A 24098-nucleotide genomic window follows, 5' to 3' on the forward strand; every position below is an offset into this window, starting at 1 on the left:
AGCATTTCCTTAACCACGTTCTTTGCTGAGATATTTCTAAGTGGAATGGCTTCAGGATAACGAGTAGCCATATCAATCAGGGTCAACACATAAGAAAATCCTGAAGAAGTCTTAGGAAGAGGGCCCACAATATCCACCAACACACGGGTGAATGGCGCCTCAAAAGGAGGAATGGGAACTAGAGGTGCAACCTTTTCGGTCTGATTACACTTCCCCACAACTTGACAGGTGTGACAAGACTTACAATACCAGGAAACATCCCTGAAGATACCTGGCCAGTAGAAGTGTTTCAAAATGCGTGCCACAGTCTTCCTAACTCCAAGGTGTACTGCCAAACTGGAATCATGAGCCACTCTAATGATATCCTGCCTACAAACACGAGGGATGACAACTTGATGTACAACCTCCCACTCACAGTCGGCTGATGCTGTTGGGGGTCTCCACTTCCTCATAACTACTCCTGACTTTATATAATAACAAGTAGAAGCACCAGCTGACTCTTCCTCACTGCAAGCAGAGTTAGCTAGACCTTTCAACTCAGGGTCAGCAACCTGCAACTCAACCAACTCTTGACGAGACAAATTATATACACTACGGGGTACTGCCTCATCTGGTGAGTGGTCCAAATTAGCAAGGAAAGTGTCAGCTACGATAACATCATCATCATCATTATCCTCTAAATCACCAGTAACTTTAGACTTAGCCCTAGTGACAGCACATGCAGGGAACACATCAGGGACATCACAATCCTGGGACGCAGCCACTGGCTCACTAGACAACCGAGGAGCTGGACACACTTGACTTCCACCAATATCATTTCCAAGTAAGAAAGTTACACCTGACATTGGGAGTGTCTCAACCAACCCAACCATAACGGAACCATTAACAAAACCAGACTTTAAATTCACTCTGCATAGAGGGACAGAGAAGTAATTATTCCCTACACCTTGTAAGATTACAGTTTCATCAGAGGAATTAACATTAGAGCCTAGAACACTGGTCAGCATAAGGGATTGGCAAGCACCTGTATCACGATATATTTTTACTGATTTCCTATCATTATTGTCCAGAGGACTGACAAAACCATCAGACAGGAAATTAGCACATGAACTCTTGAGAGTGTCACCCACGTTACTGCTCAAAAGAGGAGCTCCATCCTGAGAATTTAAGTTACCCCTCAAAGCAGGTTCAGTTAACTCAGTTAAAGAATTCTGGGAACTCTCAAGAGTGGACACTAGACCAATTGACTGAACATTTAAAGACTCCTTTTTGTTCACATCACGCTGTCTCCTGAAACATTTCTCCGTAGTATGACCAAGCTTACTACAATAAGTACATTTACTTTTCTGAAATCTAGAGGTGGAGCTGGTATTTACTTCCTGAGAAACATCATCTTTATTCTCTTTCCTGTTACCTGTACTTTGAGTAGAGGCAACGTACTTACTCTCAGCTTTCCCTTTTTCTTTAGAATATCTCTTGTGAGTGAGAACATATTCATCAGCTAAAACTGCAGCATCAGACAAATTATCTATTCTATTCTCATCAAGATATAGGCTTACATCTTTATAAATACACCTCTTGAAGTCCTCCAGCAAAATCATCTGCTTAAATTTACCAAAATCAGAATCCACATTCTTAGAATTTAACCACTGCTCTAACAGATCTTCTTTGATTTTTGCATACTCAACATGGGATTGCTTATCTTGCTTATAAGTTGTCCTAAATTTTACTCTATAAGCTTCAGGAACAAGCTCATAGGCCTTAAGAATCAAGCTCTTAACTACATCATAATTATCAGATTGATCCTGAGGCAAAGATGCATAAGTTACTTGAGCTTTACCGGTGAGAACACTCTGAAGGAGTACTGGCCAATACTCCTTGGGCCAATTAAAACCTGTAGCTACCCTCTCAAACAACTGAAAATACTTTGTTAAATCAGATTCATTAAAAGGAGGGACAAGTTTAACACTTTTAGCCACATCAAAATCATCAGAGCTAGATGATCCAGTTCCACCTTGTTTCATGCGATACTCATGGCCTGCCTGAATCCTAGCAAGTTCAACTTGTGCCTGAAACTCAGCCTCCTTAGCACGAGCCTGAAACTCAGCCTCCTTAGCATTTGCCTGAAACTCAGCCTCCTTAGCATTTGCCTGAAACTCAGCCTCTTGAATACGAGCTTTTGCCTGAAATTCAGCCTCCTTAGCACGAGCCTCCTGCAGGGCTAGCTGTAACTTAGGTAATTCAATCTGCGTTTGCTTATTTCGAGGAGTTACATTAAACAAGCTTTCATTAATCATGTCAACAATTTGATCTTTAGAATGATGAGAGCGAACAGCAATTCCCAATTGTTGAGCAACAAGCTTAAGTTCATTCTTTGTTCTGTTTTCTACATCACACACTGTTTGCACATTTGACAAAAAATCTTTGGCTTCATCAAGTGTAGTAATAGTAGACATCATGAATAAATCACAGTCACAAAATATCAAGCAATATCCTTATGATAATATCCTGAATATCCTGATGAGAGGTCGCCAAATTTATGTTACGGAACAGAGAAAGATAATGTACACTTTAAGTGAGAATACTAATAATCACTACTGTCCCGTAAAGTTCCAGGTTCAAAACAAAAGAGTTAGATAAAATTACAAGTTAAAGTTTAATGCTCAAACTAACAACAAAACATTCAGGACTCATAAGGATAATGTAATGGCAAAAACAGGTTAAATATATGATTAACTGCAATAGCCTCTATTAACATGAAATTAGCAAGAGTAAATTTACCTAAGTCAGCCCTGATAAAATGAAAATACACTGGGTAATGCTCAGTTAATGCAAGATAAATTATTACAGATACAAACTATTATCCACACACACCACAAAGCCAGTCAGGAGACAGGACGTGTGTGCTGGGCATTCCCCAGGTCCTGTTCTCCCAACTTACTCTTTTTTAATCAGCCCATACACCACTGACCGGGCTAATGTATGGCCCGGCCTGCACTATATGTGCAGGGAATCTTACAACAACAACAACAAGAACTATTATCAAAAATGACTGACAACATGAATTACAAAAACTCACTAGGCCTACAAATCAACACCTTACGCTACACAGTACAAGAAAAAATGCAATAACATTTATACTCAAATTACACAGCTGCTAGATGGTTGGAGACTTCCTGAGCACTCACAAGAATAACTGTACAGGGGAGGACAGAGATGTGAACAAAATGAGGAGCAGATCTAAGTGGCAATAATGCAGAGACTGAGCTCATTATATAGGGGACAGCAGAGCATGATACAACTTGTAAGAAGGACGTGCAAATGAAGCCATGGGGACAAAGAGCTGAAAATCCTGCACTGAACAACAGAAAGGACGACTTACTCTACTATAACGGTAGAAGGGGGGGACTGAGGCAGAACACGCTCGTGATCAAACATGCAACATACTGTGCATTAAAATTACACAAAGGATGATGAAATCATAGGCTATTTAACAAGAGCCATAAGACCGCAGAACACTACCAAAATTAGGAGGGTTACTGCACATGTTGATAGGGTTGTGCATTTTGGTAGGTTTTTTTTTTATGCATTGTTTTCTTAGTGTTTAGGAGTATATTGTATATTCCAGTGTGTGCTTTGATGTCTAAAAATAACCGAAAGACCACAGAACACTGCCAAAATTGGGAGAAGTGCTGTGCATATTAGTATTTTTCATTTGTTGCTGCTTAATGCATTGTTTTCTTAGTGTTTAGGATTATATTGCATATTCAGTGTGTGTTTTGATGTCTAAAAACAGTCAGAAGATCGCTTAACACTGCCCAAATTACTCACCGAAAGTGACTAGGCACTGTGTTGACAAGTTAGAGACTGGGATATTAAAAACTCTTAAATCCATGAAGATCTATGCATACAATGTAAGAAGCCTGGCTGAGGATTACAAGCTGGATAACTTAATGGCTGAACTGGAAAACATTAGTTGGGGTTTGAGTGAGACCCACAGAAAAGAAGAAAAAATAATTCAGCTCGATGACAATGGCCACCTATTTTACTACAGAGGAAGGGAAAATGAAAGAGTTAGTGGTGTAGGATTTATCATTAACAGAAATCTTGCAGACAACATTGTTAAATTCAGCAGTGTATCTGACAGAGCAGCAGTGGTTGTAATCAGACTGTGCAAAAAATATACACTGAAAGTAATACAAGTAGCCAATATGCACCAACTTCTCAGAACTCAGATGAAGAAATTGAAACATTCTATGATGACATCTCCCAGATTATGGGAGAGGAAAAGACCACCTATACTATACTCATGGGAGACTTCAATGCAAAAAAGTTGGAAAATCAAAAAATGGAGAAGCATGTATGGGAAAATTTGGAGCGGGAGAAAGGAACGAAAGAGGAGAAATGCTGGTAAACTTTGCAGAAATGTTTAACATGAGAATAATGAACACATTCTTTCACAAAAGAACAGGGAGAAAGTGGACTTGGAGAAGCCCAAATGGAGAAACAAAGAATGAAATCGATTTCATTATAGCAAATAAAAATAACACAATCACAAATGTCACAGTTATCAACAAAGTAAATATCGGAAGTGACCATAGCATGGTGCGTTGCACAGCAAGATTCAACTTCAAAAGTGAAAGAAAGAAGATGATTAAAGATAAAAAGATATGCCCAATAAAAGTCAATGAAAACAAAGCAGCTTTTCGGTTGGAAATAAGGAACAGATTTCAGGCTCTCAGTAATGCTGACTGTGACAGTGATGAGCTGAACGACAGACTAACAAAAGTGCTAAAAGAATCAGCGGAGGCAGTAGGAAAACCTGATACAACCAAAGCCAAGAAGTATTCCGAGAAGACACTTGAGCCTATGAAAAAAAGAAAGGAAATGGAAGTAAAAACTAAGAAAGATGAAATAGTACGAGCGGAATTAAATAAGCTTATCAACAAAAGACAAAGAGAAGAAAAAACGAAAGAAAAACATGAATCAAATTAAAGAAACCATCAAAAAAGGAAAAAGTCTGAAACATGTCCGACGTAAAATGGCACTTGGAATGCAACAAATGACATCACTGAAAGCCAAAAACGGTGAAATCATTAAATGCAGAGATATGATGTTGAAGAGAGTTGAAGAATTTTACAAAGAACTGTATGCATCAAAGACAGTAGTACCAACAGCTAACTTTTCAGTTGACACAAGTGAAATTACCTGAGGTAACACCAGATGAAGTAAATAATTCTCTCAAAAATACGAAAAGAGGGAAAGCTCCGGGAGAAGATGGAATAGTAGCAGGTTTACTGTTGGATGCAGGAGTACAAGTACAAACAAGACTTGCCCACCTATTTACTCAATGTATAAAAAGGAAGAAAATTCCCAAAACATGGTGTAATGCAATAGTTATTTTACTTTACAAAAAAGGTGACTCAAAAGACCTTGGTAACTATCGACTCAATAGCTTGCTATCAGTCATTTACAAACTCTTCACTAAGGTCCATACAAACAGAATAACTACAAATCTGGAGGAAAAGCAACCTCGTGAACAGGCAAGATTCCGACGCGGGTACTCGACTACTGATCATCTACACACAATGAATCAACAAACTGAGAAAACTACAGAATATAATAAACCACTGTGCATAGGTTTTGTTGATTACGAAAAAGCTTTCGACTCAGTGGAGCACATAGCAATTATAAATCCATTCCGAGAAAAAGGAGTGAATGAGAACATTGTAAAACTGCTCGAAAACATATATAAAGACGGAACTGCAACAATTAAATTACATAAGGACTCAGAGAAAATTAAGATTGAGAAGGGCGTGCGTCAGGGAGATACAATTTCACCAAAGTTATTTACAGCATGCCTAGAAAGTATTTTCAGAAAGCTAGACTGGGAAAACAAAGGAGTGAACATAGATGGAGACAAGCTAAACCATTTAAGATTTGCAGATGACGTTGTCCTAATCTCAGAATCAGCAAAGACATTGAAAGAAATGTTAAATGACCTGAACAGAGAAAGCCTCAAAGTAGGGCTAAAGATGAACCGGAGCAAAACTAATGTTTAATCCTCGAACACCAAATAGCGTCATCAGAATAAGTGGAGAAATTCTTGAAGAAGTCGAGGAATACAGTTACCTTGGACAAATACTAAAATTACCGAAAGATAATAACAGGGAAATAAAAAGACGCATTACAAATGGATGGAAAGCTTTCGGTAAGCATAGGGACATTATGAAAAGTAGCTTGCCAGTTTGTATGAAACGAAAAGTATATAACGAATGTATAATTCCAGCTATGACGTATGGTTGGGAGACATGGAAACTGACAAAATCGATGGAAAATAAACTAATTCGTTCTCAGAGAGCATTGGAAAGGTCAATGTTGGGAATATCTTTAAGAGACAGGAAAAGATCAACTTGGGTGAGAGAGCAGACTAAAGTCAAAGATATTATAGAAGTTATACTAGAACAGAAATGGAGGTGGGTAGGCCATGTAGCAAGAATAAGGAATAATCGATGGAGCAAGAGGTTGACTGACTGGACACCAAGAGATTGAAGCATAGAAGAAAAAGGCCAGACAAGAGGTGAAGAGATGAGATACAGAAATCAGCGGGGAAAACGTGACAAAGATTGGCTCAGTCATGGAATTCGTGGAGCAGGTTGGGGTAGGCCTTTGTTCAGCAGTGGAGGTGTAATGGCTGATGATGATGATGATGATATATATATGTAGCAGAGAGGAAAAGTTTGAATGTAATGGAGATGAGGTGTCTAAGGAGTATGTGTGGAGTGATGCGTATGGATCGAGTGCGAAATGATGAAGTGCGAAGGAGAACTGGAGGTGTTCGGGAGATGGCTGGTAGAGTTGAGCAGAGGGTGTTGCGATGGTTTGGGCATATGGAGAGAATGGATAATGAGCGATTGGTGAAAAAGATAACTAGATCTGATGTGAGAGGTTTAAGGCTGAGAGGAAGATCACGAATAGGATGGATGGACAGTGTCAAGAGAGCGCTGGATGCAAGAGGGATGTCTGTTGAGCAAGGAAGAGTGGCTGTGCGTGACAGAAATAAATTGAGAGAAATTGTGAATGAATAAGTGATGACGCGGCCGGAGGGGATATTCTCCCGCATTTGGTCTGATCAGCTAGTCAGGTCAGGTGCGGGTAAGAGGGATGGGTCTTTTATGATGTGGCAGGGGTAAACCAGCTCTGCTGTCGGGCCCTGCTGCGGATGTCACTGATTGCATTGCGCAGTTGAACCTTGTGCGGTGTGGTGCGGGAAGGATCTGTCCGTTCTCCCCTTTGGGGCTAAGATGCGAATGAATATGTTTGAATGGATGAGTAAATGGGGAGTGTGTCGTCCTGTCTCGTCTACCTCCCTTTCCTTGGGGGAAGTAGCTTATATATATATATATATATATATATATATATATATATATATATATATATATGCAGTACGTATATACAATATATAGGTGGAGGTGCCCATTATCCACCCACTTAGTGTAGTGGTACTCTGTTTTTAGGGTAGCTCTACACTGAGTGGCAAGCGAAATGATTTCCTGTAAACCAGGAAAGCATTTCCAACGCTGATTGGTAACCTTATAACCAAAAGACACGTGTTCCCTACGTGACAGGAAGTGGGTTGGCGGAGGGTTAGTGACCCTCCCCGGCAAACAACTAACTAAAAATATGAACAAGAAGCCTCGGACCAGGAGTTACCAAAAGATGATGACTAACGATCGAACAAAGAACATGATATGAATGGCGACATGGAATGTAAGGGGTGCAAATGATGAGGTGAAAGAGAGAGAGATTGTCCAGGTGCTTGAGGGTACGAAAGTGAATGTATGTGGATTAACTGAAACTAAATGGTCAGGTGAGAGTGTGAGGGAATGGGAATATGGATGGGGTATATGTGCAGAAGTAGGTGTGAATGAGAGGGTAAAAGAAGGAGTGTGTATTGTTGTGAGTAACAGGTGGAAGGATAATATAAGAGAGTATGGATCAGTCGGCTCAAGGATTGTGTGGGTAAGATTGAAAGTTGGACTACAAATGTGGGCCATTGTGTGCATGTATGCACCAACTCAAGATCGTGCAAGCAGAGTGAGAGAAGAGTTCTGGACAAATGTGGAAGTGTGCATGGAAAAGTTTGAAAGAAATAAGAGTGTTTTGGATTGGTGATATGAATGGTAAAGTAGGAAATGTGAAGGTGGATGGAGTAGTTGGTGAGTGGGGTGTGCATGCTAAGATAGATGAGAATGGCAGTGTTTTAGTGAACAGTTGTGTCGGGAGGGGGTTGGTGATAGCCAATACCCTCTTCAGGCACAAAATGATCCACAGGTATACATGGCGAGTGATGAGAAGGGTGGGTGGTGAACTGAATGAAAGGAAGGCAATGGTTGATTATGTATGTGTGGATTGAAGGATGCGAAGGTTTGAAATGGATGCAAGAGCATACAGAGGTTGGGGGAGTGGACTTTTTGACCACCAGTTGGTGGTGGTCAGAATCAAGGTCCAAGTAAAATGGAGAAATAAAAGAAGGGAAGAATGGGAGAAAGGAGTAGATGCAAGGAGAGTGGAAAGATTACAAGAGGATGAGAAAATGGCCGAATATGAGAGAGAAGTGGAGGAACGATTGGGTAAATATGGAGTGTAGCAGATGGGGGACGTGGAAGGTATGTGCAAGATATTCACAGAAGAAATATGTGCAGCATGTGAGGTGGTGTGTGGGATGAAGAGAAGACGAAAGGGGGTGCAAGGACCAGCATAGTGGAATGAAGAGGTGAGACAGGTTGTGGCACAAAAGAAGAAAGCATATAAAGAATGGATAAGAAATAGGGGCGTGGAAGAAGTTGAGAGCCAAAAGAGAGAGTTATATGTAGAAAGGAAGAGAGAGGTGAAAAGATTAGTAAGAGAGAGTAAGAAGAGGGTAGATGAGGAATTGGGAAGGAAATTGAATGTAAAATGGAGGGAATGTAAGAGGTAGAGAGAGTTAGACAGGGTGGCAATGAAGTTAGGCAGGGAGTGAAAGATAAAAATGGTAGATTACTAGTGGACAAGGAAGAAAAAGTGGGCAGATGAAGAGAACAATTCAAGGAATTGCTGAACAAAGAGAATGAAAGTAATGCCAGTACAAGTGGGTGGAGAATGGCTGGGAGAAGGAGGGAAGTGAGAAGACAGGAATGAATCAATAGGATGGAAGTTGTGCAAGCAATGAAGTTAATACGGGGAAAGCTCCGGGAACTGATGGAATGTGTGGTGAAATGCCGAAGCATGGGGGAGAGATAGTAGTAGAATGGATGTGAAGGATGTGCAGATTGGCCTGGGAGGAAGGTAGAGTCCCGGAGGATTGGAAGTCAGGAATAATTATTCCCTTGTACAGTGGAAAAGGGGAAAAAGAAGTGTGTGGTAATCATAAGGGCATTTGTCTTCTGAGTGTAACAGGAAAAGTATATGGTAGGATACTTATTGACAGAGGTAGGGAAATAACAGATCAATTAGTTGGAGAAGAACATTGAGGCTTTAGGAAGGGAAGAGGTTGTGTAGATCAGATATTCATTCTTAGATCTTTAGTGGAAAAGTTTCTAGCGAAGGGAAAGAAGTTGTATGTGGCCTTCATTGATTTGGAGAAAGAATTTGCCAGGGTGGATAGACATGGACTGTAGGAAGTATTACGAATATATAGAGTAGATGGAAAGTTGTTTAATGCTGTGAACAGTATGTATGAGGGTGCTAAGGCTGCAGTTCGTGTGAATAGTGAACTGAGTGAATTTTTCTAACTGAAGGTTGGGTTGAAACAGGGATATGTCATGTCTCCATGGTTGTTCAATCTGTGCATGGAAGAGATTATAAAAGAGATACAAGGTAGGGCAGTGGATGTTGGAGTGGCCTTAATGAGAGAGGCAGTGTTTGGACACACCTTGTAGTGTTGTTTGCAGATGATACTGTGTTGTTAAGTGAAGACGAAGGGGAGCTGCAAAGCTTGGTGGATGAGTTTGGGAGAGTGTATATGAAACGGAATCTAAAGGTGAATGTAGGGAAGAGTAAAGTTATGGTCTTCGAGAGAAATGAAGTCAGTGAATGTACAGTGAGGTTGGATGAGGAGGGAATGGAAAATGTGAGTATGTTTCAGTACTTGGGTAGTGTGATGGGTAAGGATGGAAGTTTGGAGAGTGAAGTGCTTGAAAGGAAACAACAAGGAAGAAAGGTTGCTGGGTCCTTGAAAGCAGTGATAAGGAACAGGGAAGTGAGCCTGGAAGTGAAAAAGTTACTACTTGACAGTATTGTGATACAAACTCTAACGTATGGAGGTGAAGCTTGGATCTTGTTGGGGGTACACAATTCAAGAGTGAGAGCAATGGAAATGAGTTATTTGAGAGGAGCATGTGGAGTCACATGGATAGACAGACTGACAAATGAGGAAGTGAAGGAGCGTCGTGGTGTGGATGTGGATGTGATAGGAAGCGTTAGGAGAAAGACTCTGAGGTGTTTTGGCCATGTGGAAAGGATGGAGAGTGAGAGACTGACGAGGAGAGTGTATGTGAGTGAGGTGGAGGGGGAGAGCAAGGAGAGGGGAGACCAAGGATGAGATGGAGGGATGGAGTGCAGATGTATATGAGAGAGGAGGATGTGAGTTGGGAGCAGAGCAGTGAAATGGCGGGGAACAGAGCGACGTGGAGGCGATTTGTTTGTGGCCACCCCGTATGGGATTAAGGCATCTTGCAATATATCTGTCTAATTCTCTCTCTCTCTCTCTCTCTCTCTCTCTCTCTCTCTCTCTCTCTCTCTCTCTCTCTCTCTCTCTCTCTCTCTCTCTCTCTCTCTCTCTCTCTCTCTCTCTCTATGTAATATATATATATATATATATATATATATATATATATATATATATATACATATATATACTTTGTATATATATCATCATCATCATCATCATCATCCAATCCTACGTTGCCCCATGAGGAGCGTAGGAGCCTGGGGCTAATTAGTTGGTCCCGACATTTAAGATGAGAGTGACCAGCCTCACTCATCCCTGAGTGGCATTACATGACCAATCAGCCCCAACCATCCCTTGGATATAAACCTTCATCGGCTCAATCCGATTGGAGCGCAATAATTACTCACTAAACCACCAGGCGCCGAAATTTGGTTATATGGTTAACACCCAGCGAAGTAAATGGTTTCCTGGTGTACAAGAGACCATTTGGCTTGTCACTTAGTGTAGAGTCACCCACAGGCAGAAGGAAGAGGAAAGAATGAAGGAAAGAAAGACAGAAGAGGAAGTGTCAAGTTACCCGTAGGCAGAAGGACAAGAAAAGAATGAAGTAAAGGAAGACGGAAGAGGATGGAAGGAATGGAGAGAGGAGAGGAAAGGGCAGACACACCTGACAGTAGCACTACATTGAGTGAGTGGATGGTGAGCGCCCCACCTACCACAATATATATATATATATATATATATATATATATATATATATATATATATATATATATATATATATATATGTACACCCGCGCACCAAAGTTTCTGTACCCCCCTCGGTGGAAGGAAGTGAATGTCAGGGTTAGAGAGAGGGCAGGCGAACGGACAACCGTGAGTGGTAGTTTGGAACTGAGCTACAAGGCGAATAGTGAGAAACCTAATGACACTAGATTTGAAATATATCCATGCTATGCACCTGCATAACAATATGCGTTTGTAATATACATAGCATATAACACAGACTGCTATGTTATCATGGTGTCCTGTGAAATTGGTCCAGACACAACCCATCTGTTTCGGATCCTCATCATACAAATAAAGCACCATGCCAGTTGTATATAAGCTGCGACTGGTCATTATCACTGCAGCGATAACTTTTGTGAATATGTTATTCCTGGATTGTCTATAGCTATAATATAGAATGACTGTGAATTTAATGCTGATTCCCACAGTAGCTGTGCTGATGGTTATAAATGTTGCAATTATTTTATGTGTACGAAGAAACCACATTGTGATGGGCAGCGGAGAGCATTCACCAATAATTTACTGTAACCAGATGAAATTGAATGTAGGACGTTTCGGCCACGGACGTTTGTGCCATGGGCCACAAACCTAGGACGTTTTGAAGTGTGAAGTGTTGTGAACCTTACCTAACCTAACCTAAAGTATGCCCAAGACGTCCAAGGGTGGTGGCCCATGACTCAAAATCCGTGGCCCAAACCTCCGTGGCCGAAACATAAGAGCACGGATGAAATTAGATGCAAACAACACAAAATAATATGAGACAACGAAAATACAGCTATTATCCAGGCCTTAATTGTTGCTTCACCTCAAACGTGCATTATTTTCCATCAGTCTCTGCCTTTATTATTACTCTTACTTCCCCGTATCCTCTTATGGCGAGCCGTCATATTCCTTAGGGGGTTTCTAGTCGTCCGGTCCTATAACCTCTACTGTATTACATTATTCCTCACATCATCTTTGCCACACAAACATTAGCACAAGACTACTGGCTCTGTTATTACCATTATTGACACTGCCACTACTAATCCCCCTTTTCTAATTGTGTCTAATTTCCCTCACAATACTACTACTGCTACTTCTACCAATAATCCACTATAAATCTGTATAATAATACATATGATTGTCCTTATGTCTGTGTATCTACGTACCACATCGTCCCTGTTCCACCGTCGACAACTCGTCACTTACCCCGCACCGCTACCCCAGTTGCACCCCCCCTCTCTCCCACCCACCATAGACCCTACTCCTCCCCCACTTCGACACCACATTATCCCTCACCTCATCCTCGGGCCACCAGGCCTGTTGTTCACCCTTTTCCGGTGAATATACGTGGTATGCATTAATAATGAGAAAGACATTTTGGAGCCGAATGCTAATCGCCCGCCAGAATATGCTGTTGGCCAAGTCCAAAATTTATACCATATTTTGATATCCTGAAGGTTTTATGTTGATAGCTCAAGCCGTTCATGAGGTATAATGGTGCTAAAGGCGGACGATAAGAACTAGTTGACCTTTGGCAGCCATTTTGGTGACCTTGACCCTGACCCCGAGTGCCCATTTTCGAACTCCTCCAAGATATTGTCCAAATCTTGATTCGCTGAAGGTGTCATGTTGATAGCTCAAGCCGTTCATGAGATATAATGGACACACACACACACACACACACACACACACACACACACACACACACAGTGGTAACGCTCTCGCTTGCCAACTGGTGGACGGGAGTTCGCGCCTCGCTCAGGTTGCGAAAAGTTTCACTGACGAAGTGGGTGGTTACTGTCCCCCTTGAGCAAGGGGACGGGTGTGTGCGTGTGTGAAGGTCATAGCCTTCCCCATAGATCGGGTACTATATGAGCTCTCAGCTCCCTTCCGGGAGGGTAAAAGCTGACGATCACGACCATCAAGTGATCCTGACCGACCCGGTGAATTACACACACACATATGAACACACACACACACACACACACACACACACACACACACACACACACACAGATGTAGGCAAAAATATTATCGTTCTGCCCTCTAAATGTGGGCGATAATAAAATAATAACAACATAGATGTGTAGTGTTCCTAACATTACACATAAAAACTGAAGATATAACGTGCCTATATTACGGAGCTCTGATATATTAACCACAGAACAGACCACAGACCATTCTCATCATTACCACTGCACATCCCTACAGCACTTTACCATGGTAATACAACCCACTGTAGTCCTTTGTGGGATCACTACACCTGTTTGGGAAAAATAACAGTGCAAGACATGCCTGCAACCCACTAAAATACATCTATGACGTTTCACTGACATCCATCAAATAGCCTGGGAGAAGTTAGCGGACAAACAAACAGATGACTGGACATAAACAGAGGCCGAATATCTCGTATCGGTATATGACGACAGGACAAAACTGTTACCATCCTGCTTTGTAGGTGTCATCATAGTTATAGCAATAAAAATAATAATAATTATAATAATAATAATAATAATAGTAGTAGTAGTAGTAGTAGTGGTAGGAGTAGTAGTAGTAGTAGTAGTAATCACATGTTAACAGGCATGATACAGAGGAGGACAAACACCATCATTCCCTGATAAAACACGTGAACACAGCTTTGACATATGAAACCAAACATTGCCATAATATGCTGTAATGGTGGGGTTATAGTAATACTGAAGTAATGTTTGACAGCAACCCAACCTTCTGTCATGGCAAACAGGTTCTGCACTGCGTCGAAACATGCTATATCAGTGTTTGTCCTCCTCTGTATCGTGCCTAATAACATATGATGATGATGATGATGATGACGATGATGATGATTATGATGATAATTATTATTATTATTATTATTATTATTATTATTATTGTTACTATTATTATTTTTATTGCTATAACTATGATGACACCTACAAAGCAGGATGGTAACAGTTTTGTCAGGTCGTCATATACCGATGCGAGATATTCGGCCTCTGTTTATGTCCAGTCATTTGTTTGTTTGTCCGCTAACTTCTCCCAGGCTATTTGATGGATGTCAGTGAAACGTCACAGGTGTATTTTAGTGGGTTGCAGGCATGTCGTGCACTGTTATTTTTCCCAAACAGGTGTAGTGATCCCACAAAGGACTACAATGGGTTGTATTACCATGGTGAAGTGCTGTAGGGATGTGCAGTGGTAATGATAAGAGCTCCATAATAGAGGCACGTTTGGGTCTGCAGCTTTTATATGTAATGTTAGGAATACTGCACATCTATGTTGTTGTTATAGTTATTATTATTAATGCATACCACGTATATTCACCGGTAAAGGGTGAACAACAGGCCTGGTGGCCCGAGGATGAGGTGAGGGATAATGTGATGTCGAAGTGGGGGAGGCGTAGGGTCTATGGTGGGTGGGAGAGAGGGGGGGTGCAACTGGGGTAGCGGTGCGGGGTAATTGACGAGTTGTCGACGGTGGAACAGGGACGATGTGGTAAGTAGATACACAGACATAAGGACAATCATATGTATTATTATACAGATTTATAGTGGATTAGTAGCAGAAGTAGCAGTAGTAGTGGGAATCAGCATTAAATTCACAATCATTCTATATTATAGCTATAGACAATCCAGGAATAACATATTCACAAAAATTATCGCTGCAGTGATAATGACCAGTCGCAGCTTATATACAACTGGCTCGGTGCTTTATTTGTATGATGAGGATCCGAAACAGATGGGTTGTGTCTGGACCAATTTCACAGGACACCATGATAACATAGCAGTCTATGTTATATGCTATGTATATTACAAACGCATATTGTTATGCAGGTGCATAGCATGGATATATTTCAAATCTAGTGTCATTAGGTTTCTCACTATTCGCCTTGTAGCTCAGTTCCAAACTACCACTCACGGTTGTCCGTTCGCCTGCCCTCTCTCTAACCCTGACTTCCACTTCCTTTCACCGAGGGGGGTACAGAAACTTTGGTGCGTGGGTGTATGTATATCTATCTATCTATCTATATATATATATATATATATGCGTGTGTGTGTGTGTGTGTGTGTGTGTGTGTGTGTGTGTGTGTGTGTGTGTGTGTGTGTGTGTGTGTGTGTGTGTGATGAACAACCACTGGGACATCACTAATCTTGTCTCAGGCCAACACTGCTCTTGAACCATTTATTTACAAGCCCATTAACCCTTTCGCACGTTTCATTACTTTCGTAAAAGCTCCACAGTTTACTATTTATTGCATATGTACACAAAGCCTTCCACAGTCCTTCTCTGTTTATCTTGTACATCTTTTCAATATCCAATTATTGCTATATAAGCCTTGTTTCCTAAGCATATTCATTCCTTGATTCAAGAGGCTGCAATTCTTTAATTTCCTAACAGATATACTTTCCTCAATCAATAAGTTTTCCATATATTCTTCGACAGGTATATTTCCAATAGTAATTTTCTCCCATGCATACGTCACTAGGACTAGATAGTGGTCGTGGTGGTGGTGAACTGTGGACGCGGGGTCCAGTGGACCGCGAGGAACATCGTCAGTTGGAGGTGTTGGTGAGGGTTGCCGACGTGGAGGGCCTGGCAGCGACCCACACTGTCTCCATTATCATAGACGACATCAACGACAACCCTATGAAGCCAGGCGCTAAAACGGTTTACCTGTGGAAAACTCAGGTGAGGCGGCAGCGTGATTGCTATAATTGTGCACTGAGACTAGGCAGAAAAAAAAAATAGATTACTTATGGACAGTGCCAATAAGATGGCAGTCTAGATGATATGATAGCCTAATGAGACTAGGTTCCAAACATTTTTCATTAACTCGTAGGAAACTCATGTCCGCCAGTAGTGTGGATGTCATATCTCTCAGTTTTGTTCAACGGAGACTAAACCATAGGCGTCTGAGAGTGACAATACTGTCGCCATTTTCTCTCTCGGGATGAAGAAACCTGCAGTATTTTTCTTGAATTGAGAGCGAATTATAAGTACCTGCAAGCGTAAATGGTAAAATATGAAGCCAGTCACAAAAAACTGTTGTACATATGGAGTAATTATGAGAAATGGCAGTGGGATAATTTGACAGTATTTACCTTTGCAGCCTGATGATTAATTTCATACAATAAACGCAATCTAGAATTATAATCTGGAAACCAACAATATTAGTCAATAGTGAATAGGTTAGAGAGTAAATTATATAAACCATCTCAATAACCAGTTTAGCTCGCCTGTGTATATTACATTTTTTGCTGGCCAACAACGGTGGCGCGGCGCGGCGATTAACTTACTGATCATTTGATGCGTCTGCCCGAAGTATTGGGTTCAAACCTACCGCATTACTGATATTTAAATTAAGCGTTGGTGGTGCAGGTATGTTATTTCATATGCTTGAATATCTTCGCAGCATCTTGGTTTTACCGGGGACATATACAGACACTGACACATAAATATTCCGCCAGTACAATATTTCCATTTTGTATATATATATATATATATATATATATATATATATATATATATATATATATATATATATATATATATATATATATATCACTCCTCCTTCATAGTACTTCCCCAGCATGATGAAGGAACAATATTGGCTATCTATTTCCCTTCAATGAGAAGGCCCGGTCCTGCAGTGGACCTAACATGGCTTGATATGGATACAGGTACACATCTGGCTAACAACAGACAGTGTATTAAGCCTACGGTAAGTGAACTATCCCATGGCTGCAGAAGATAAATGTAAAGCAGCATAACAGGAGAGATTTTCATTCTTGATATTACACTGTCCAACTAATCATGTTCACATTCTTACTTTATTAACAAGAAATATAAAATATTTTGCATCATTTATATGCAGCAATATTCCTAATCATTCCCTCACCCCCCTCTCTCTCTCTCTCTCTCACACACACACACACACACACACACACACACACACACACACACACACACACACACACACACACACACACACACACACTATTACTCTGATGAACAGACTCTACTCTGCCTCCATACAACATATTTCCTGTGTGATGAAAGAAGCATGTAGTAACACAGGGAAAATCAACCACTACTGTACCAGAAATCGAACCCGGGACTATCAGATCAGAGCTTTGTCTCGCCTTGTAACATCCTTGTAACCACGGTACTCCCGCTCCCACTGTGGCCAGGAAGAGACAACCTTTTGGCACTCAATCCGGTTCAAGTTTTTCATCCAACCCAGATCACATCCGAAAAGTTAGTATGATTTTTTTCTGTGTTACTACAGGTTTCTTTCATCATACAGACTTGCCGGATGTACTTTGGGTAAGATTTCTAGTTGCCCTTGTGGCGGAGTGCTGTCTCTGCCTTCAGGTCCATAATGAGGGGCGGGTGTACCTTGGTTACACGTAAGTGAAAGTGATAATAACCTGATCATGGTACGGTGGAAAGCTGTCTGGCTGTCGTCTGAGAATCCCGGGGTCGATTCCCGTTACAGTAATGGCAATATGTTTGTTTATATTCTCTAACTCTACACTCACTTCCGTCATACAGCCTCTCCCTCATTTTTCTTTTATCTTCTGATAGCTTTTCTACCCTTACAATGCTAACATCTTCCCTTAGTCTGACTCTTCGCGTCCACCTTCAGAGTAATTTTCTCTCAACATCGCTCCGTACTGGTTAAACATTAATTCCTTCACGATAAGAGTTATCCCTTTAGCTAACTAGAATCATGAGTCAGTAGTAAGATGATAAGAAAAGGTGCTAAAATATTGATAGATACGGTTTCCAGCATTTTACAATAAGAGGACTTACTTGCAGTCATGATTAAAACTGTAACTGCTAATTGATTCCACTCGGTAAATTCGAGTGTAAAAGGTCAGTGGCTCGTGTTCTCGTAGGTTAAAGAAACTCACTAACACCTCAAAATTAGCGATTTACTTTTGGATATGGCTGGATAATGACCTTTTGTTCGTTACTTATGTAGCGTATGGCGAAACTGGAAGGATATGTAACACAGGAGAGGACAGTGAGATATAATAAAGGAAATAAATCACTTAGGAACGTGTTAGGGAGCTTCCTTAACCAAGAAGATTACGGGTCAATATATTTTCGTACGGTATCGAGCTGTCATACTTCACTCAATCCTGAGGTGCATATTAAGATATGATGATGATAATGATGATGATGAGGATCATGAATTATTAATTGATGATGATGATGATAATGATGTGCTACTATTTGCAAAATTGATTAAAAACAATCCATGGTAGGAAAACGTGACTATGCCAGAAAATTGAGGATAAGCCTAATCATGGTCGTCCAATCTGTGTGGTGGTAGGGCGGCGGGTCTGATGCGCCGCTGGGTCGAGTGTTTGTGGATGACCCGGACGACTGGGACTTGGAGGACAAGACGTTCTCCTGGGCCGGCCACCCACATCCGCTCTTCTCCCTCAATCCCGACAAAGGCACCATTTTCGCCGCCAACCACCTCAGGCAAGGCAGGTAAGGCTCCTGTACGAGGCAAACAAGGCTAAACAGGTGTATTGGAGGCATGAAGTTCCCCTAATAATCCACACCGCCTGGTATGCGGTATGTCAGTCACTGTTTTCAAGGTTACATCAAGAGTATGAGAATCTGTTTTGCAGAAAAATGTTTAAAACCTATTTTAACTTCGGAAGCTTAAGCAACAGAGGACAGTTACGTGTGGAATGAGAGGCATATGAAGATTATGTTCCTGGTCGTACAATGCCTCCGAAAAGTATCGCCAGTCCGATGTTTGATGAGGTTTGTTTGTTCGCAAGCAATGCTGTTCCCACAGTCTCGGAACAATAAGTGTTTCTACACCTGAGCATGAATGAGCAAAAGTATTTGATGGATGTAAATCTACCGTAGGTAGGGGCACTAACCATCCAGTCACTCGATGTATGTCTACCACCAGGTGACTCTGCAGTGAGTGAAAAACAAATGATTTATTGCATCCTAGGAAGCCGTTTATCACGCTATGTGGTCACCCCATGATAATGTAGACACCTGGTGATTAAGTGGGTTAACGTGCTCCAAGCGGATTAGCCCATAGGAGGACGAGGAACTGTTTTTCCTCACCGTAATTGTCGGAACTAAATAGCTGAACCCCAGGTCCCTACACTTCTCATGGAACAATGAATGTTTGGATGATGGATAGGTCGAAATCTACCGTAGCTTCGGCTCATATATTACAGACTTTAGAATAATTGATGTCTGTGTCTGCTAGCAACCTAAATGGTGTCACTATCATGAAGCTATAATCTTATTAAATGATTAAAAATTATGTAAGCTGATGGAACTGTTCTGACGGAATTTCCTAAAATTTGTTACTCGTACCTTCGTCTCTCTTAAGGATACTGAATGTGATTTACTGTATATTTCTATTATGTTGGCAGTCATATGTCAGCCTCACTTACGGGACAACACTATAATCTTGCGTGCTAAAATGCAGCTTCATCCATTAAGGAACAAATAGTAATACATATTACTGGAGATCCCAGGCTTATTGAACGATCTTTTATTCCATACTGGGCATGCCCCCTTCCGCCATTCTGCCCATCTCTATTTCTTGCTGATATTGTGCGCAAGTGTACCAACTTGAAAGAAGAGGCAAGATGATAATTCATGGGATTAATTAATGTAAAATGACTGAAGCAAATTTTTATATATTCTCGTTTTAAATAATCCATTTTAGAGACGAAACGCATTTCAAGAAATATTATTAGTATAACAGTATGTTGAAGTCTATTCTGCATAGTGAGAATATGTTCTTGAAATTATAATTATATATTGTTTTTACTGCTGCAGGTATTTCCTTCACAGGATATAGTAGTAAAAGTAGTATTAAAATATTCATCACATAATTTTCACTGTGATAAAGCCGGTGTTATATACACATTATAAATATAAATAGTAAATAAGATAACAGGCCTTATGGGGCGGAAGAGAGAGAGGTTACAGTCTTCAGTGCATTTCGTCCAGCGCTTCTAGGTGTAATGAAGAAAGAGCGAGAACACCTTTACATGACCGTAAATATTGTTCCATTTGAGATGACAATAAGTAACGAGACTGAGCAATGATTTTCGAAACCAAGTGATACAATCTTCGGATCCCAACAAGCTTTTTCGAATGCTGTTCAAGTGTTTATTGACTGCTCTGACCGCAGGTATAGCCTACAGCTAAAGACACGGCTCTTGAGGCGGGGGCATCTGACTAGGCTGGTAATGTTTCAGTGGCAAATCTTAGTCAGTCCTACTGTATATCTCTGGCAGGTTAGGGAGAAACTGATCTGCACATATGAAGTAGTGAGAATTATCATACACATGAAAATGGTGAAAAGGCTTATTATTTTATCGATTTATTTACCTAAGTAATTGTGTGTGTGTGTGTGTGTGTGTGTGTGTGTGTGTGTGTGTGTGTGTGTGTGTGTGTGTGTGTGTGCGCACGCGCAGTTCTTGGCAGAAGTTAGTCGGTCGTCCCATAGAAAAAGAAAACCTTTTCTCGAAGCTGGTTTAGTGTTGCCAGTAAACCAGGGTCCATGATTTTCAGTTAACGTTGAAACGTATTGGACGTTTGTACTAAATCCAACGTTTAACGAACCATCAGTTAATATCTAGGATCCAACTTCAAACGAACTCAGTAGCAAATCAAATTTCGATTTGCTCAAACTTCCAAATAAAATTTTATCCACACCCGAGCGTAAGAACCTGAGGCTAGGCTGCCTCCAGTAGGTTATACTTGTATATTAAAAGAAAAAAAAAACACGAACCAACTCCAGGCCACGGAACGTGGCACAGAGATCCCAACCCAAGCAATCTACAAGTCACGCCATCGTATTTGCGTGATACAAATGAACATTCTAGTTACTCTGAGTGATGAATCTAAAGCTGTGAAAACAATAACTTAGAAATTAGGACCTTGCAGACTATCGTTAGTACTTTCTATAGGCTACAAATGTCCAGTTACTTCCTTTGTTAGTGACAAATTAAGGATAACAATTGCTTAGTGGCTAGAATGACCTAATTAGCTTAGCTCTTTACTCTTAACGGTTGACTATCAGAATAAAAAAAAACTTGACAGCCAGGAACAACAGAAATATAATATATAATAAATCATATAATTAAAAATGACAAATATTTACTCGTATCTAAGAGCTTAAACAAAAGGTATCCCAGCTCTATCCTAATCTTTGCCCAAGTTCACAAAAACTCTGGAATAAAATTTGTCGTTAACGTAACGTCTGTACATCGTTAAATCATACCAAACCATGGAGTTGCCACAATCTAACCATTAGCTAAAGGTTTCCCATAAGTCCACAAAAGTCGTCTAACTTAAGGTTTATGTAACTCTTGCACACCGTGAGGTCAAACCCAACCATGGGCTAACCAGTCTCAAAGCGCTAGCTTAATGTTTGCCCCAGGTTCACAAAACTGTGGTATAAACTCATCTTTTACATAAGTTCTGAACACAGTTATATCTAACCAAGCCACGGCCTAGTCACCATCCAATTGTTATCTTAATGTTTCTTGCCATATGGGACCATTTGCAAAGGCATCGCAGTACTGCTACTCGTAATAGCTGGTTCCACACCTTCAAATGTCACCGTTTGCGCACATCCACGAAGTTGTGCAATAGTAATCCTAGATAGGAAGACCTGTGCCATATGGATACACGGCCAGGGTGCGTTTAAGTTTCGCGGTTAATGGTCTCCAGAACAATGGGTAATGGACAACTTTTTTCTTTACACCAAGCAGTCCTGCACTAGCATGTGCTGTTTCTGCCCGCATGCTCAAGTTCCCGCCATTGTCGACTCTCTGGTGAGTACCTGTGAATCCAGTTGGCACATGTCTTCCTGTAGCGTATAATTTTTGTAAAAACAAAAAGAGAGAGAGAGAAGAGGGCCATTCTGGTCAAGGTCGAAGACTTGAACGCACATTTGAGTGTTTTAGGAACAATATGACCATGTACATGCGTGTAACATGTCCCACTATATGCAGTATAAAGTAGTATATATGGTTTTCTTTTTAGTGTATTTGTGTAGGCAATGGAGGCAAAACGAGGTAGGTAGCTGTCCCATACAGAGCTGGCAGAATATTCTGAAGCTGGAGTATTTCAAGAGGACTGATGGCATCACATCAGAACCCCTGAGTGACACAGAAACTCTTGATTGTTATTGTGGGTGATGGGATTTTGACCTTGTGTAGCAGTGACAATGTAATGGGGTGGTTTTAGGGGTCAGTGGTGGCCGGAGTAATGGGTAATTTGGAATTGTTATTTACAGGTGTGTACTGTAGTCATGGGCTCCAAACGAACAAGATACTTGTCAGACGAAGAGCTGGCAGAGTATCTGAAGTCGGAGAAATTCAACAGGACTGTTGACACCACACTGGAACCCCAGAGTGACACAGAAACTCGTGATGTTAGTTAGTGTGGGTAATGTAACACTGACTGAGTGTACCCGTGACCCTAGTGGTGGTGTGACGGCCGTCATTACACCATACAAGGACCCACAACAGGAGCCTGACACACTGATTGAGTGCTTTGAGGGTAGCGGTGTATATATTTCTTACCTGTTTCCATTTATGCCAGGCACCCAGTTTTCTGTTGAACCCAGGGTTGGCAGGCCGACTGTGTGATATTTAGGTATTAGATTTATAGGTTTAAGTAGTTTTTTTTTTTTTTTTTTTTTGTTCAGTTCCATGTACAGTATGTGTATCTCAGGAGGAGAATAAGTCAGTACAACTTTTTCCTTCAATATTTTTTTTTCAAGTAACTTATAAAGGTATTTATTTTAGCACAGTTTAATTCAATATTAGTCATCTGGTCTCCACAGGAGTTATATTTGTATATCAGCTTCGTTAGCTTTGCATAAAACATCTTTCTATATATTTTTTTTATTATTTTCCTTCAGTGTATCCAATTGGCACAGGTCTTCCTATCCCGAGGTCAGAAGGGACGTCTTCCTATCTAGGGTTAATGCATCTATCTGGCTATAGCTAGACGCCTTAATCCCGGGGAAGAGGGGATAGAACACAAATAAATTGCCTCCATGTCAAGCGGATCTTAGCATCATGCAACCCTCCCTCCAACTCACACCATCTTCCTTGATATACTTGTACAATACTTCTCCACCCTATTCCTCCCCTTCATCTGTGGCCTCCCTCTCCCCTTCTTCCATAGTCCATGCTAAACGTTTGTCATTTAAGGCCATTTTGATGGTCTTAGCAGCGTTGTCTTTATTACGAGCGAGCAAGCACAGCGATAGAAGCGATGTTAACTCTAAGTTCAGCTAAGAAAAGAGCGGCCTGACGTGACCCTTCCCAGCCCGACATGACAAGGCCCATCCGCGACGGTTTTCAGAGGCTAATAACTTCTCTACCATGTGAGATAAAGAGATTCTTCCAGCAGGTAGCAGATACATTCAATAAATATTGTTTTTAGCTATATATTTACTCGTGAGACCAAAGAAACCCATTGGAATCCCAGCTTTCCAAGGGAATTTAATAAGGGCTTCATTGGACATGCTCCACTGTGAACTCGAATTAAAAAAGATTTCCTCTTGTAATGCCATGCTTTTTTGCATAAATTCTAA

The 24098-nt window shown here is 40.9% G+C and overlaps 1 protein-coding gene across 1 annotated transcript in view; it reads left to right on the plus strand.

Annotated features, from left to right (window-relative positions):
- Positions 1-24098, plus strand: part of LOC145409053 (putative neural-cadherin 2) — a 395645-nt gene that overhangs the window by 287818 nt on the left and 83729 nt on the right. Inside the window, exons 13-14 of the mRNA XM_080279608.1 lie at positions 15966-16168; positions 18822-18985. Of these exons, the coding sequence (XP_080135734.1) occupies positions 15966-16168; positions 18822-18985 (367 nt within the window). The remainder of the gene's footprint in view (positions 1-15965; positions 16169-18821; positions 18986-24098) is intronic.

Source organism: Coenobita brevimanus, chromosome 79, assembly GCF_032717465.1.
Source record: "Coenobita brevimanus isolate Jiangsu-jjx chromosome 79, ASM3271746v2, whole genome shotgun sequence".
Taxonomy (NCBI): Eukaryota; Metazoa; Arthropoda; class Malacostraca; order Decapoda; family Coenobitidae; genus Coenobita; species Coenobita brevimanus.